Here is a 17,200-nt window from a genome sequence, read left to right as displayed (position 1 = left end):
AAAAAACAATAAAAATCTGGGAGGGTTCTTCTCTACCGGTTAGGGAAGAAGAAGGGTGACTCTCTCTGGTTGAAGCCGATTTTCGTTTTCCGAAACCTGAAAAGCTTTCTCTCTCTCATGGTGCTTCGTAGTTTCTCTCTCATCCTTCTCTCCCTCACCTGATAAAAGCCTCTGGCTCCCTCGCTTTTGTTTCCTTCCGGTGATTTTCCAGGTAATTTTTTTCGTTTCCTAATTCGGAGAATCTTCCAGTTTTGATCTTCGTTTTTTTTTTGTTTGATTTTTTGTTTTTTGAGGTTTGATTTTGGATTCGGCTGTGTTTGGTTGATGAGAATCTGCGTTCCGCGATGCTTGGAAGCTGGATTCTCTGGCTTTCGTTCTTTATCGGCGGCCAAACAAAGCCTTAGGGCTTGTACAGATTCGATTTTTTTTTTTTTTTTCATTTATTGTGGCTATTGAACCGACGGCCTTACGTATTTTGGAATTGAAGATTTTGTGCGTTAGGTTTTCACTTGCTTCATAGCAATTGAAATGAATTGAGAATGGTTGTTAACTAGGGTTTTCTTGTTAATTCAGGCTGTTGATAGGTTGTTAGAACCTGGAGGTTTTTGCTGCTTGTATCAAAGTTTGGATTTTTTACTTGCTCTGTTCCAATTGAAATGAATTATGAATGTTTAGTAGTTAGGGTTTCGGTGTTAATTGTGGCTGTTTGATGATGCATAGCCTTTTAGAGGTGTTGTTTTACTTGTTTTTAATTAAATGAATTAATTGGATATGTTTGGTATTAGGATTACTGATTTGGTTCAAGTAAGAGGTGGGTTTTGTTGTTAATTTGGGTGTTTGGTGAAGGTTTGAAGAGTTGAAAATGCATTTAGAGAGGTTATTAGAACCTGAAGGTTTTTACTAGTTTTGTATTAAAATGAATTGAGGTTGAAAATGTTTGGTTTTAGGATTACTGAATTGGTTGAAGGAAGTGTCAGGGTTTTGTTGCTAATTTTGGGTGTTTAATGATGCAGAATCATGCCGACTTTCTCTGTCATAGCTTTAGATAGGTTATTAGAACCTGGAGCTTCTTCCAAATCTGCCGACATGTCTGTTCCTAATTCCAAGCCTGTTTCGCATTCGATGCCTGTTCCTGAGGGCCCCTCAAAGCTGGAGAGGAGGAATAGTACCTCGGTTATGGAGAGGAAGCCTCATCGACCTCCAATAAGGCCAGCGCTCTACGCCACTCCCGAGACAACTCCACTACCTGATTCACCCACTTCTTTCCCTCCCTCACCTTACATCGTCAACCACAAGCGCCGTGGCCCGCGCCTTCTCAAGAGTTACTCGGAGCAGGATGTATCCTTACACCAGAAATCTGGAGATGAAGAGAAACTGAATGGTTCCTTACACCAGAAACCTGGAGATGAAGAGAAACTGAATGGCATTGCCAACAATGCAGAGGCCAAGGTGGAAACTTCTCCAGTGGATGATTCACTTACTTTCACTGTACCCAAGCCAAGTCAAGTACAACATTCAAGTGGTATCCATCCTAGTGGTAGTAGCAATGGCAACCTTGACACCAGTAATGGGGTTCTTAGGAGCAGTAGTGTCGAACTGGGTGCTAGTAGTATGACTAATGGTTCAGCCAGGGAAGATGATTTGTTCCAGCAAGCTGCCATGGCTTCCGAAAGAGATAGTGATCGTGATGATTTCTTTGATCCAAGAGACAACATGAGTGTCACAAGTAACACAGACGGAGAGGGAAATGCTGGGACAGAGCGTTCTGCGTCTATGAGTATACCTGCTGGGGAGTTTTACGATGCCTGGGAAGGTACTTGGCTTTTTTTGTTTTTTTTTATCTCATCAAATCTATTGGACTTTCCTTCCTTTTGTTTGTTTCCTTAATACAAGTTACTGCATATCATGGTTAAAGATGGAATCATGCTATTACATTACCAGAGTTGGTGTCTTCAGTTAAGCAGTATTCCTGCGTAATTTTCTGGTGTGTCACTCTTTCCAGAGTTGAAACATCCTTTTTTTTTTGTGATATTTCTTCTTTTCTTTTTTCTTTGATTTGTTCAAGCACTAGTCAAGATAATCTGGACCTATTTACTTAGTTTGTTATGTTTTGACATTGACTAACTGTATCGTGTTGAGGTTGAGAACCTGACATACATGTCATGAATTAAAAGCTTCAAATTAGGATTCTTTTGTTTCAAACCAAATTTATTACTCCTTGTACTGCTTATAAAAGAAATTGCACTCTATTTGAACATATATTTTTTTCCGAATGATAGCAGTTGAATATGCTTGCCTTGTTAAATTCAGTTATTTATGCTAAGATGTTTATTTTTGGATTTATGTCTCATAAATATGCATCAGAATAGTACCAACTACCAAGTGGCTAGTTCTACTTAAGGGCATGAAAATACTTGTTTTCAAAAGAAATATTTGAGTGTTTCATAGTTAAAAAAAGTATATAAATGGAGTCTATTTATATATCCTCTGCGTGCTTTGTGTCTGATATTTGCCAACCTATGCATGCAAATCCTATCAAGTTTGTCCTGTTCAGAAGTTTGGTTATGTATTATGAATTTTGAGAACTGGTCATTTTCATCTTCCCCCCCCCCCCCCCTCAGAGAAAGAGGTCTCTCAGTTTTTTGTAGTCTGCACGCATGTCTCTGTTATAGTTTCTTTCAGCAGTAATGTAAGCTTACTCTTGTTCTTATTTTGTATAGAACTTTCATCTGAGGGTGGTCATGGGAAACAGCTTTCTGCTTGTGATCTTGAAACTGAGCTGCGTGAGATGAGATTGAGTCTTGTGATGGAGATAGAAAAGCGGAAGCAAGCTGAAGAATCCTTGGATAACTTGCGAAACCAGTGGCAGAGGATTAGGCAACAGTTATCTCTTGTAGGATTGACTCTTCCTGCAGATCCCACTGTTACAACAGAGCATGAGCAGCTAGGTTCTGATCCTGCAGAAGAGCTGGGGCAACAGCTTTATCTTGCCAGGTTTGTATCAAATTCTATTGGGAGGGCCATAGCAAGGGCTGAGATGGAGGCAGAGTTGGAAGATCAGATCGAGTCGAAGAACTTTGAGATTGCTAGGTTGTGTGACAAGCTTCATAATTATGAGGCTATGAATCAGGAAATGGTTCAGAGGAACCAGGACGTCATTGGTGAGATTTCTATACCTTGTACCAACATTATATTTCTTGATTCCCAACTCTTTATTAAGTTATCAATTCTATTGTTAAAAGTCAATATTAGGTTAGAAGATGAAAGTAACAATAATAGTTTAACCCAGCCCTTCGAGGGGAATGCAGCTGGATAGCTTTGCTTACTTATCGAACTATTTTTAACAGTCATCTCCGTACTACTCAAATTGCAGTTGCATGGATATGTGTAACATATACTGCTCTATGTACCGAGTACTGGGTGCATATTTTTCTGCTTTCCCTTTTGAACTACAGTTTATGCGCCTTTGAATCATACTCCCATTGTTAGCGTAATTAAGCTTTGATGATGTTTGTTTTTATGTAGAGCTGGCACGGCGTGAGAGGGAGAAGAAGGCGAAACGACAAAGGTGGGTCTGGGGCTCAATTGCTACTGCCCTCACACTTGGTACAGCAGCCTTGGCATACTCTTATTATCCATCTGGAAGAGGATCTCCAACCTACCATTCTGAGTCGTCCGAGAGTGATAATGCAGGCAAATGATAATTGTTCTATGCAGTAACCGCGATCGTATGCCAGAGAATAAGAGGTCTTACATGCTACACACCTTGTGGATAGCATTCTCTTGATCTTTTATCAGTTAGATTTTCCCGTGATCTGAGGATGTACAGTTCTGAAAAATAATTCTAAGTTTTGCTCGATACCGGCATTTTGGAAAAGTTATAGATCACAAATAGGATCAGTCATTGTTGTTTAAACCTTATTGCAGCTCAAGTATGTTTTGAAGTTTCCCCATATTACATTCAGGTGAAGTAACCCTACCCCTTCTTTTGTGTTCGGAATCTTTATTAACTTTTTCTATATTTTCATTCAATTGATACGAGCCCGGATGGCAGCTTTTGCAGTTTGCTTACTTGAAAACCGTTAAAAAAAAAGCTTCTTGTGGGTGAAAATTTTTGGGATCGTACATATCATGCACAGAAAGCATCTCTGCGCATACTAGCATTTTGAAAACCAAATGGAGCCGATTATGGCGTGGCTCGAGAGGCACGAGTGATTAGGCAAATTTTTTTATTTATTATTATTATTATTATTATTTTTTCTATTGAACACTTGATTTGAAACCAAAAGAACCCAGAGATGGTAAAATGAAATTTATCCCATTTCCTAAGATGCACGGGATAGTAAAAACTAGAAACGAAAAGCAAACCCATGCACTTGTTTGTTTGCTTGCTTAAGCGGAAATAGAAATTTAATGACAAAGAACATTGGAAATATTGGGGAATCACTGACATCAATGGCCTAATTTGCTTGAGAATGGTCACTTTAAAGGAAAATAGCTTGTGGAGTATTTGGCGTTTCATACATAATCGAAAGCATGCACTGTTTTGGTTGAGAAGTAACAAAATGGATTTGAAGAGTTTCTGTATAAATGTGAAGGTGTGATTTATACAGAAACTCAAGGAGAGGAGGGAAAGCCAGGAAAGGGTTCTCTACATTTTAAGAACTTCATAGCAATAGACTGGAAATGAAACAACCACTAAACCAATCTGCATAATCTGAAGTTACACAAGCTCTAGTAATTTTGATGAAGGCAAATACTACAGTACTAGTCTTTTACCATGACCACAAGGAAGTTACATATTACTCAAAAGGCTTGAATAAACTACTACGAAAGATAAGGGAAAGCTAAAACGTAGAACATCCTCTGACATCTTTATTCACCTCAGTAAACTTCCTGCCCCAAGTAGCCTGCCAAAGAATCAGAAAAGATAAGCATTAACCCCCATTTCCAAAGATGCACTGAATGATAAAAACCCAATAGCCGATGGGGTTAAAGTAAGATTTCCAATTCAGTTACTCAGACAAACAGCTCAAGCAACCTAACTAAAGCCTCATCATCTTTCTTTTTGACATAGATTTAGCAGGAGAAAGCATTATACCTAAGAGCTCACTTCCTGCCCCGCTTCATCATCATGGATCTCACAAGCTGAAGCCGATTTCTCTGTCACCACTGACTTTTCAGCATCCGCATTGCAATTCTGTCAAGTTCAGAAAGAAAAAAAGAGAGGCTGAGATAAGTTTCTGCATTGAAGTAATTGGAATGAATGAAGATGACATCACAAAACAGATAGAACATTTACCAGCTTCTTCTTCTCATATTCCTGCATAGCTATTTCATACTCTGCCTTCCTCTTTGAAGCTTTTTCGACATAGGGAGCTTTTTCCTAACCAAACAAGCACCGCAGCAATATAAATAGGAACCAGAACATACCAAGCTTAACCACATACAATGTAATCCAATTTCCATGTTAATACTACTTCATACACTGAGATTCTAGAAACAAAATTGTAAGCATTTGGCTCTTATACAGCCTATAAGAACCAGGAGGTCTTACAGTAGCAGACAGTGACTTCCATTTCTCACCACCAGCTTTCCCAACCTGCATTTTGAACATATATATTAGCTACTAATCTTCCATTACCACAAAATGTACTGTTGGCTACTCAGGAAACTTCTGGAAACTAGAAATTTAGGTTTTGACATTTAGTAATTTACATCAACCGTGAAGCATAGATCATGAAGTGAGACTGAGATTTCATAACTTTCATATTTTCATCATAACACAGATCATGAAACTAATAGCTCATTGCTTTGATTTGAAGTCTCAATTCTATTTTCAAAGCAACCACACATCAAAGAAAAAGTGCATTGAGATTGTTTGGAATAGAGGACATGCACATATAGGATGAGGTTTTGAAATCTAGTTTCTCAATTAAACACAGACCATAAAACAAATAGATCATTGTTTTCAAATCGCAGATCTACTTTCTATGAAACCAAACAGCAGAAAACAAAGTTCGTAAAGCATATAAGTAAAGAATCTGATTCGAACACTCACAGCCGGTCCAGATTTTACATCAGGAAACTCCAGTTTGAAGCTCTTGCGGAACTCCTCCCTGTGATTCATCACAACCACAAAAACAAACACTCCATAAGAATACAATAAGAGCAACGAAGCATTGACACTACAGAGATCAGATTCTGATATGAAGCTCAATACAAATCTAACAGTAAACAGAAAAATCGTTCTCACATGAAGATGAAGAAGGCTCCAGCTGGACGCTTCGGAGCATCAGCATCCTTCTTCTTGCTTACTTTCTGAACTTTCTCCTTCTTCATCGTCTTTTTTGGTTCAGCCTTGGCTCCCAGCAACCTTCAAAACACACACGAGAAATTAGACAAAGCAAATCTAATTCACAGAAACTCTGAACCGAAGCACAGAAAATTTAAAGCGATTATGAAAACAAAACCATTACGCAGTCCAAAAACGCGAAGCTAAGAGAAGACGGTTATGGAAACAAAAAAAATATATACAGATTCGAGAAACTATATGAATCGTAGCTAAATTTCATAAAATCGAAGTCGAACAGAAAATTACGAAGCAAAGTCTGAGAAAACTAAACCGATTGTAGAATCAAAAGGCCTTTTGCCTTCCAAAACCGCAAAGCAAGATCAAAACCGTCACAAATTACATGAACCAAAGCTAATTTCAGAGAAGATCAAAAAACGAAGCACGGAATACGAATCAAAACACGGAGAAACAAAATCCATAGATACGCTGGCTAAACACGAAGAATAAATAGAGCAAAAACGCAACGAAACAAAACAAACAAGCAAACGAAGGCGTAAGAAGTTACTCAGCAACAGGCTTCTTGCTCGCGACGGTTGCAGACTTGAGACCTTTCATGGCGGACGTTCGAGAATCGCAGATCTTCTGAAAACTGAGAAAGCTTGAAGGAGACGCTAGAAGCTAGAGAGAGAGAAACTGAGAAGTTTGTTGAAATGAATTTTCTAGGCTTGGGTCTGTATTTATACAGACTCTGCCGTCAGAGAGTGACGGATTCCGTCCGACTTGACGGTTCGAATTCACGTGTACGAAACCGACTTTTTGAATTTTGGGATTTGGGCGGGAAAGTGGAACCGAGTTGGTTATTGCGGAGGGAGTAAGCAACTACCCTCGCAGCTGTTGATCTAACAAAACTCGCTGTATCAGGATGACACCTGGCAGATCAAGAAAATGGAGCGAGTATGATGGCGCGTGGTTTGTTTACGCTAATTTCGGGATCGTCACGCATGGGTAGTTTTGTCTTTTCAAATTCTTTCACAAGGCAACTGTGAGCACTCGGTGAAGTGTGAACGATTTTCCAGGTGGAATTTTTGTGCTTACTATTTTTGTGCTTACTAATTTCATTTTCATTTGGTTTTGGAGGTATAGTTTTGTCACGTAAAAATCTAAGATGAGTGATCAAACTTCAAAAATGGAATTCATTTCGTGAAATTAAAAAGTTAAAAATAAAAAAAAAACCAGCAAATAACTTACATACAAAAATCGTTGTTGCTATAGCCTATAACCCGGCTACCATTTGGTTTAGGAGGTCTAGTGTTAGCTTTTACAGCTCATGTACAAGCCCAAGATGATTGATCGACTTTTTCTTTGCTATAACTCGGCTCCCTTTTTTTTTTTTTTTTTTTGAGAAAAATAGTCAATAAATATTGAAGTTCAGCAAAATTATACATAATGACCCGCTCGGTAGAGCTGTCAGATAGAGTCACTACTAAAGTAATTCGACCTTTTTAGGCTAAGAAGCTTAACACACATCCAACAAACACCCTGCATCACCTAAGAGATTATCAAAAGCAAAGATGCGACAAGGGTTACTGGCGACTTTCCTCAATCCAAATGAACACCTGATGCCAAATTGGCGGCAACCTCCATTGTTTCCTCAATCCAAACTCGGCTCCCATTTGGTTTACGAGGTCCAATTTTTAACTAGATTATATAAAAAAAAAATTCTATTAAATCACTGGAATACAAAATTGTTGCTGACAACTCATTTGTCGGTAAAGTGATATACCAATATATATCAATGGAGGATCTCCGCTGCCTCTACGTATTTGATTGTATAATGAGTAGGTCTATTTCTATATACTACTGTGGGTACTACCACTATCTTCTTGTCTGTCTATGCCCTTAAATGACAGCGGAATGGTTTGTAACGGCTTATTATGGCTTGTGATGAATATGTTACAATCAGTGATGGATTGATGCAAAAAAATATATATTAATTTTAATTTTTCTATGTCATTAAATATGTACGATTGTGTAGTTAACGAAATATTCACTGTGGAGTCACAAATATCAATAATATTGTTTTTTTTTTTGTTGTTGTTTATGTTCAAAGACTTTTTTTTTGAAAAGGAATGTTCAAAGACTTGATAAATTAGAGAATTTTCATTTTTTAATGAATAAAGTGTGCAATACAAAAAGAACAACTTTTTACCGGATCAAACAAGCCATGCCATAACCTTTTTCATTTAGTTTCAATGTCCAATTTTGTTTCATACGGTTGATGTATAAGCCCCAGATGATTGACCAAAACTCAGAAATTGCTGGTGATCGACTTATTCGTTAAATAAAAGACATGTCTCTCTTTTTAAGTGTAATGCCTCGATTTACATCTCATCAAATCAAACACATTATAGTGTTGTATTTTTAGAATCTAAGCTGAGATTTTCTTAACTCAAACCCTAAGAACCCACAAGACCAAAAAAAAAATAAATAAATAAATAAATAAATAAAAGACTTCAGTAAATCAGATACAAAAATTTGAGTGCGTAAACATTTATTTAAATGATAAAAGATTCTCAACCTAGCTAGATCATCGAGCTACATATTTACAGAAGATATGTGTGGAATATGTATATCCCAAGGTAAGCATGCATATATAGGTCATACCAGATGAATTATGAAGGTAGGGGTCAAAGTCTCCGGCTGACTGCCGGTATATTATCATTTACTTTTCTCTTTTATTCTTTAATTTCTGTGTTGTTTTTGGATTGTTGCATCAATTATTATTGCTGTGCTTGATTTGGATTCGTTGCATCAATTTGAAATTTATTGATTTTGATTTCTTCAATTGGAGTGTTAGCTCAGTAGGATTTGGTTGGGGGATGGTAAAAAAAAGGGTTTTTGTCCATTTACCCCATTTTTAGGGATTTTTTTCCCACTTACCCCATTAAGTTTTTTTAATTCTCTCTTACCCAATACATTCTAAGGGAGTCTTCCCTAATACCCCATTAAGATTTTTTTTTTGTTTTTAATTTTTTTTTAATACCATTTTACCCCTCACCCCTTTGTTACTTAGAGAGAGAGAGAAAATGGAAGAGAGAGAAACCATAGGAGACTTCGCCGGAGCCCGTCACCGGCCGCCGGAATCCGGTCACCGGCCGCGCGGAATCCGGTCACCAGCCGCCGGAATCTGGCCAACTTTCGCCGGAATCCGGTCACCGGTCGCCGGATTCCGGTCATCGGCTGCCGCCCACCGGAATTTGCTGAAAATCTCACCGGAAATTTTTTTTTGCCCCCAATAGACATCTATTGCCCCCTAATAGAGGGGCAATAGACGTCTATTGCCCCCCAATAGACGACTTTCAGCCATGTATTGCCCCCCAATAGACGACTATCAGCCATGTATTGCCCCCCAATAGACGACTATCAACCATGTATTGCCCCCCAGTAGACGTCTATTGCCCCCCAATAGACGACTATCAGCCATGTATTGCCCCCCAATAGGACTTTCAGTCGCCAGAATGGGAATCAATCTCAGCAAATAAAACTTTGTTTAAAGAAAAAAACGAAGAAATTATATTAATTTAAAAACGTCTATTGCCCTCCAATAAACGTCTATTGCCCCCTAATAGACGTCTATTGCCCCCTAATAGACGTCTATTAGGGGTCCAATAGACATTCAAAACTTGTTTTTCTGTCCTTCTGTCCCGTTACTTAAAAAAAAAAAAAAAAAAAAAAACTAGAAATTGATTTGGGCACCTAGAGACAAGCTCTGGGCACCCAATCTGAGTTCAACCGTGAACTACACCATCGACCCAATCGGAGTTCAACCGTGAACGACGACGCCACCAATCTTCTCACCATCACCTGCGAATTCCGACCGTCTCTAATCTCCGCATCCGTCTCCAATCTTGACGCGCCTGAACATAGAAACTCCCGGCAGCCGGTCGCGGAAATAACTTCATCGAGCTGGAAGCGACTTTTGCATCAAATCTCCGGCACGAGAAGCTACTACAGCTCTCAGACTCCCTCACATCGGGGCTGCATCTACTGTAGCTCTCGGACTCACTGACATCAGTTTCCAGTAGTAGATCAGAGGCAGAAGACGGCGGAGGTCCATCGATCGGAGACGGCGGCGGGGAGAGAGAGAGAGATGTCGCTGGATCGGAGTGGGATGAGAGCGCTCGCCGAGAGCATGAGAGAGAGAGAGAGAGAGAGAGATGTCGCCGGTGTGCAGAGAGAGAAAGAGACGTTCGGTCTGCAGAGAAAGGAGGGGAGAATGATGGTGGCACATGGTAGTTTTTTAATTAGGTCGAGGGTAATATCGTCATTTTATTTTAAATCGGGTTATTGGGAATAAAAAAACTCTTACTGGGTAAGTGGGATGATTTTTTCTTATTTTGGTGCTTTGGGTCAAGGACCCTAAAATAAAAGGGAGAGAGGAGTGGCATGGGAAGTTCGACGATGCTGGACGCCAACGCGGTGGAGTGTTTGGTGGGGATGCTGATAAGGAACGAGTTAGACTGGGAGTCGACGGGCGAGAACAGTGTGGCGGCGGTGTACGCGCTGAGGCTGAGCCACGGGAGAATGCCAAGAAAGGAGGCGGCGAAGGAGGATGGTGGCCCTGACTGGGAGGGGGTTTTGGATTCATATTTCCCTTTTCAGAATTAGATTTCAAGACGTCAATATTTCTTACAGTCGTGGCGCTTTGTCGATCCACTACATATTCCATGGCCGTGAAACATCAGGACTTGGATTTATGCCAAAACAGAGCCTTGAAACTTGGAGATACCATGCTAAATATGTCAAAACAGCTATCTGATATAAGATCAACTAAATGATTATGTAAATATTTGTGCAATTATCAAAGACTCTATTTGCATGATCAGTAAATGATTGAAGAGAGATTTTTGTGTTCACATAAGACAACTGGAACTTTTGTATAATCTAACACCATTTTTGGTAAAATTTGCAAATTCAGGGAAATAATCCTTCATGCTTGCGTGAATTTCTATTGCAAATACTCCATAGGAATTTCTCATCTGGCAATGCTGGACTCCAAGTAATTACTGTATACCTTCAATGCAATTTTCAGTCAGCATGTCTTTGCACGATACAACCTTTTTCTTTATTTGTACTCATTTAACCTCAGGAAAGAAGGAGGGTCATGATGAGCTAAGAAGGAATTCTGATGTCATGGAGATCTTTAGGAAGACAAAATTTCCAAAGGTTAATGGCTCTATAGCGTGTTGAAAAACCCAGAAACAACCTTGGAGCATGACTGCATGAGTAAGAGTCTTGCTCATCAACTATTGATTAAAGGCTGATTACAGCTTGAGCATATGTAAAAATAGGGCTGGCCTGGAGTCGGTTCTACAGTTTCAAGTCCAGAACCCGGAACAGAGAAGAGATAATCGGTTCGGGTATGCTATTTTTTGTATCAAGAACCGATATAGAACCGAACCGATCATATTCGCGCGGGTCAGTTTCTCAGTTTTTCGGTTCCAAGATCAATTCGGTTCCAGTAAAGGATTTTCGGTTTTTGGTTCGAAGATCAGTTCGGTTCCAGTAACGGTTCCTCGGTTTTTCCATATAGAAAAACTGTTTTCAGCCTTTTCTAGTCTCCAGCTTCCAGTTTTCCTGATTTCCATACATACATTCAAATGATTCAATATTGCAAATACCATTCACTCATAAAACTCAACATTATCTACAATCTACATATTCAACAATCAACATCAACATAACAAATTAGACGTTTCAAAAAAAAAAAAAAAAACAAATTAGAAATTTCTAGCAAACTCCCAAACTCTCAAAGCATGAAACTGATGAAAGCATTAAACCATCAAACACACAAAATATTGAAACTGCATCAATTTGCAGCAAACTAAAATACTGAAAGTCTGAAACTGGGCAATTCAAAGTCTCAAACTGAAACAAACAAACTAAAATTGAAATAGTTCATCAATGATTCAATATTTCATCAAAGTGCACAACTGCAAACGATCAAACATATTTTCAGCATGGCTTCCTCTTCATCAATGCAACAAGGCTTCCAGCCTTCCATCAATAGATTCAATACCAAATCTACATACAAAATAACAAATCTGCAATCAATGATATTAGGATAATTTAAAAAAAAATTGAACCTCAAATGAAGCAAAAATGTTCAGACATTTATGCATCATTGATTGTTGATGAATTGCATCATTTTTATGCCTTTTCTTCTTGGTTGTAGGGGCAGAAGCCAAAGCCTCAGAACTCTTGGTTGTTTTGCCACTTGGGGCAGATGCAGCAGCAATAGTGTTCTTGGCCTTCTCAGCTTTCTCTCTATCCTCTTTTTCATGGTCTGCACGATGTCAAAACTCAAAACAATCAATCTCATATAAATTGCCCAAAGTTGTTGTACCAGATTCAAAAACAGTAAACTAAAAACATCAAAAATACATACCAGCTTCAATCTGTTCATATGACTCCATTTCCTCCATAGTTGGAATGTACTCCAACCCCATAATAGCATCAGCCTTCAACCAAATTTGTAGACACTTGTATGGCATAGTTGGAATGTACTTCAATGTGTTTAAAGAGCTTATGTATGGATCTATTACCCTTCTCCCAGTGCTGAAACTTGACTCACTCGCAACTGTAGACACTTGTATGGCTAATATATCTCTAGCCAATGATTGCAAGTTGGGATATTTACCTCCATTCAGCTTCCACCAATCCAAAATCTTCCAATCATCATTTTCAGCAGGTTTTTCTATAGGGTCCAGCAAATATCTATCAACTTCATGTCCCACCACAACATCGTTATTCTGTTCAAGCTGCCTATTCCAGTCTTCTTGCATAACAACCCTCTTCCCACTAAGAATCCTTGCTTGACTTCTAGTCTTACTAGTAGCTGTTTCACTAGTACTTGGACCTTTACCTTTGGTCTTGGTCTGTCCACTATTTGGACCATTAGACTGCCCATAAAAGTCACACAAGTCTACCACAAGCTGCTTTACTTCATCACATTTCTTCTTGATCTCCCAATCACACAAATTCAACATTGTTTCACACAACCAACTAATGTTTCTCAATTTATACCTAGGATCTAAGACCAAAGCAACTAGGAAGAGTTGGTTCAGGTCATCTAAGTTCCCAAAATACTTCGAATATTTGGCCTTCATCTTCACTGCCATGTTGTACAAGACGTTTTCTGCTTCACTTGAATCAGGCCCTACCCCAATAGAACTGAGATCTTCAAGCTTTGCTTCAATAGTAACAATATCATGGAATGCCTTGTGTGCAGTGGGGGTAAGTGAAGCACTAACATTAAGGGTCACATCGTAGAAGACTTTCAAGAACTTCACAAAAACTGCTGCATTGTCCCAATCTGCATCACTTGGTGGCCCTACCCTTTTTACATGCACTTTCTTCTTACTCTGATTTTCAGTTTCATCATCATCTTCAACTTCCTCATCTTCATCAAAGTAGCTTTTGTACCTTGAATCCTCCTCATCCTTCAATCTTTCAAATGCTTTTTTTAACTCCAAAGCTGTGTCCAACATAAGAAAGGTGGAATTCCACCTTGTTGGAACATCTAAGATGCAAATTTTATTGCATTCAACTTTCTCCTGCTCTACACAGCTTTTAAATTCATCTAACCTTGCACCCAAACTTCTAACGTATCTCACAACATTCCTTATGCTAGCCATTGACCTCTCCATCATATTCAGTCCACTCCTCACAATTAGGTTTACAATGTGAGCCAAACATCTCACATGCATAAACTTACCTCCACAAATCGGTTTTATGTCTCAATTGCACATTTTTTTTCCTAAGGTAATCAATGGCATGCTTATTGGCAGAGGCATTGTCAACAGAAATTGTTAAAACCTTATCTATTGACCAATCAATCAAACACTTCTCTAAGATTTTTCCTATGGTTACACCTTGGTGGTTTGGAACCACACAAAAAGCAAGCACTCTTTTGTGCATCTGCCATCCCCGATCAATAAAATGGGCAGTAATTACCATGTAGTTTATATTCTGGCAAGAAGTCCAAGTGTCCGTTGTCAAACACACACAGTGAGACTTCAATTCCCTCCTCAACTCCTCCTTCTTGGCATCATACATGCCTAGAAAGGTTTTGACTATGACTTTCCTACATGGAACTTTAAACAAGCGCACAGCAACACTGCAAAAACACCTAAAACCAGGTTTTTCAATGAAACTAAATGCAAGTTCATCGACAACTATCATATGAGTTGCAACTTCCACACAATTATCTTGTGACCAATTCACACTAACCAAAGTACTCTGACCTCTTCTACCATCACTAGTCAAAACATGTTGGCCGGATTCTACATTAACTCTACCAGGGTATCCCTTACACACTATCTCAATGTGTTTCCTAAGAGAAGATGTACCATTTTCATATGAATTGCATGCCAAATGAGTCGGACAGTACTTACATTGAGCTCTCTTAGTATGGCCAACCACTTTCTCCACTCCATCGATAGTCTCAATTAAAGGATGATCCCTCCTTCGTGAAGTGATCCCATACGTCCGACCTCTGCTTGCCTTTCTTCTTCTCTCCTCTTTTTCTCTTGGCAGCAGAGCTCTGTGCAGTAGAAGCTTTCGTTGCTTTCGTCGATTTTGGAGCAGCTGCTACTTGTTCTGCCGCGGGGTTGTTGCTTGCAACTACAATGTCATTGGAAGCGGATGGTTCGTCACTGGAAGCAGATGGGTTAGAGGAGCTAGCAGATGTTTCGGACATGGAAGTAGATCTCAAAGGCAGCAAGTTGCAAGCGTATGTACAACCTCAATATTTCCTGGCCTGAAATGAAGACACCAAGCAAATTTGTTAAGCAATATTTCATGGCCTCAAAACAGAAGCAATATCTTTTTTTCGTTAACAGTTAACAAACAACAAAACTGAGCAAACAGAGCAAGCAAAAGAAAACCCATTTACCAGTTCACCTCAAATGCATAGTAAATACAAAAATGGATAGTTCCCAATTCTCAAACCATCCATCCCACACAGTCCAATCAATCCCACACAAAATGAATATCAAATTCTATTGTGGTAAATAAAATGCATCATCATGGATTGGCTCCCCTCTATAGCAATACAGTACATAAATTTCGATCATGACTTAAAAACAAACAAATAATGATTTTGTAACACATATTGGATTTCTTAATGGGTGGCATGTTGCAATTTCATGTACTACAGCTAGCAAGATCTTAAATCCACCTTGATTTGAATCAATTCTTCTGAGTTCATTATGAGGAGACATTAGAAAGCTGGAATGAGTCATTTTTTTGCAAGGAAAAAAAAGAAGAATAGAATGATATTGCAATGCACTGAACAAAATCAGAACATTTAGAAAGAAAGCAGTGATGAAACACAACCAGTGATGAAAGCTTACATTGACGGAGGTCGAAGACGGGGCTGCATCAACCAAATCGCAGATGGCTAACAGCCCAGCACAAATCGAAGACGCGATGTTTCTGGGTTCCAGACTTTGAGGGCTATCGTCTTGCTCGTCTGGGTTTTGATCATAAGAATTGGGGTTGGAGAATGGAGACAGAGAGAGTGAGCGTTAGAGAGAACTAGAGAAGACTAACGCAATGTTTTTAGGGTTTTGATCAAATGGATAGGAGTTAGTCTAATCGGATTTGGAATACTAACTTGACGCTTGATCACATGAGAAGGGGTCTATTTTACAGAAATAAGCTCGGCCCTAATATCCACTTATACACTGACATCTATATTTCGGTTCCAATGGGGTTTTAAAAACAAGAACCGGAACCGAACCGAGAAGACTTCACCAGAGACTGAACCGAAAAAAATGTAAATACATATGCCGTAAAACCGAATCGAACCGGGTTTTTCGGTGCGGTTCCTTCGGTTTTACGGTTCTCCAGGCCAGCCCTATGTAAAAAATGCATGGAAATGTTATGCTTAAATAATGTGGTTTAAAACTTACCTCTCAACTATTTGTTTCACTCTCCTATCAGGTACAAATCAGTTGAAGCTCTCAAAACTGGTCTAGAAGACTCCCTCCTAGCTAATACCAGAGACGAACAATGCAAGGTCTGATCCTTTCTATTTTCGTCATTTTTTTTCTCTTGGAAATCTGACCAGCCAATAGAAAACTGAGCAATTTTCAAATTTTAGTGTTTAATTTACTGCTTTTGGTCTGTTTGGTGTGGAACTGAGGAGAGTTGTTGAGAAATTTTAGCCTTTTTTCGCAGTCTACGAATTGGATAATGGTGCATAGAGCTACTATGGCTATCAAAGATGTTGATGAAATGTTTTCCTCTTTGGATCCTGAGTACGAATTAGATAATCTCATGAAGTAAATAGTTCGCAAGGTGTTCTTTTTAATTATTGTTATGAACTTTCATTGCGGTAATATTTTGTGAGAAATGCATGAGCATCAGAGCATGGATAGCCCATCTGCAATCTTGTGAGAAATGCATTGACCAATAGCAAACCCTCCACATTCAAAGACGTTGAGCTGGACACCAAGGGGAATTTTATTATCAACGTCGTCAAGTTCAAATACGACCACCTTAGTGAGTTCATCAGGGATAGGATTGCGAAGCACATCGGAGAGTTTGCAGTTGTTGACGTGAGCTACAAGGAAGGGAACACCTTCGTCGTTGCAATCTATATGCAGGTTGTCATGGGCTCGTCCTGCTAGGGGATAATAGAGGGTTAAGACCTCGGCTAACGACGTCTTAAGGTGGTTGGATATTTCAGTGATGTTGGGTTGCGTCTCGCCGTTGAATTCAAAAAAGTGAACCGTGGAGCTATAGACTGGGGGAATTAATGTTTGATCTATAGAGGAGAACCGGTAATAACGAAGATGGTCAGGGGTCGGATCGGAGAAGATGGTTGGATAATCTCCT

General features: G+C 39.2%; 2 protein-coding genes across 2 annotated transcripts; one reads left to right on the top strand and one right to left on the bottom strand.

The window, feature by feature from the left end:
* On the top strand, positions 1–3,982 carry LOC133717812 (uncharacterized). The gene is made up of 4 exons (XM_062144559.1): positions 1–211; positions 1,014–1,813; positions 2,721–3,161; positions 3,526–3,982. Exons 2-4 carry the CDS (start codon positions 1,018–1,020, stop codon positions 3,699–3,701), a joined length of 1,413 nt encoding a protein of 470 aa, XP_062000543.1. The 5' UTR covers positions 1–211; positions 1,014–1,017; the 3' UTR covers positions 3,702–3,982.
* Positions 3,983–4,687: 705 nt separating this feature from the next.
* LOC133727237 (HMG1/2-like protein) lies at positions 4,688–7,000 on the bottom strand. Its single transcript, XM_062154845.1, has 7 exons — positions 6,861–7,000; positions 6,257–6,376; positions 6,062–6,119; positions 5,558–5,602; positions 5,303–5,386; positions 5,102–5,200; positions 4,688–4,910 (listed from the first exon to the last, which is right to left on the bottom strand). Exons 1-6 carry the CDS (start codon positions 6,908–6,910, stop codon positions 5,102–5,104), a joined length of 456 nt encoding a protein of 151 aa, XP_062010829.1. The 5' UTR covers positions 6,911–7,000; the 3' UTR covers positions 4,688–4,910.
* Between the last annotated feature and the right edge of the window lie 10,200 nt (positions 7,001–17,200).

This window comes from Rosa rugosa, chromosome 1 (genome assembly GCF_958449725.1).
Source record: "Rosa rugosa chromosome 1, drRosRugo1.1, whole genome shotgun sequence".
Lineage (NCBI taxonomy): Eukaryota > Viridiplantae > Streptophyta > Magnoliopsida > Rosales > Rosaceae > Rosa > Rosa rugosa.
The sequence above is the reverse complement of the archived record's forward strand: the minus strand, read 5'-3'. Positions and strand labels throughout refer to the sequence as shown.

What these genes read in the sequence shown, in the direction of transcription:
- LOC133717812 (XM_062144559.1), top strand. Translation starts at nt 1,018, where the DNA reads ATGCCGACTTTCTCTGTCATAGCTTTAGATAGGTTATTAGAACCTGGA. An exon ending in GTTTTACGATGCCTGGGAAG is followed by an intron (nt 1,814 to 2,720) that starts GTACTTGGCTTT and finishes TATTTTGTATAG; the next exon opens with AACTTTCATCTGAGGGTGGT. An exon ending in GAGGAACCAGGACGTCATTG is followed by an intron (nt 3,162 to 3,525) that starts GTGAGATTTCTA and finishes GTTTTTATGTAG; the next exon opens with AGCTGGCACGGCGTGAGAGG.
- LOC133727237 (XM_062154845.1), bottom strand. Translation starts at nt 6,910, where the DNA reads ATGAAAGGTCTCAAGTCTGCAACCGTCGCGAGCAAGAAGCCTGTTGCT. An exon ending in GGAAGTCACTGTCTGCTACT is followed by an intron (nt 5,387 to 5,557) that starts GTAAGACCTCCT and finishes TTGTTTGGTTAG; the next exon opens with GAAAAAGCTCCCTATGTCGA. An exon ending in AATATGAGAAGAAGAAGCTG is followed by an intron (nt 5,201 to 5,302) that starts GTAAATGTTCTA and finishes TGAACTTGACAG; the next exon opens with AATTGCAATGCGGATGCTGA.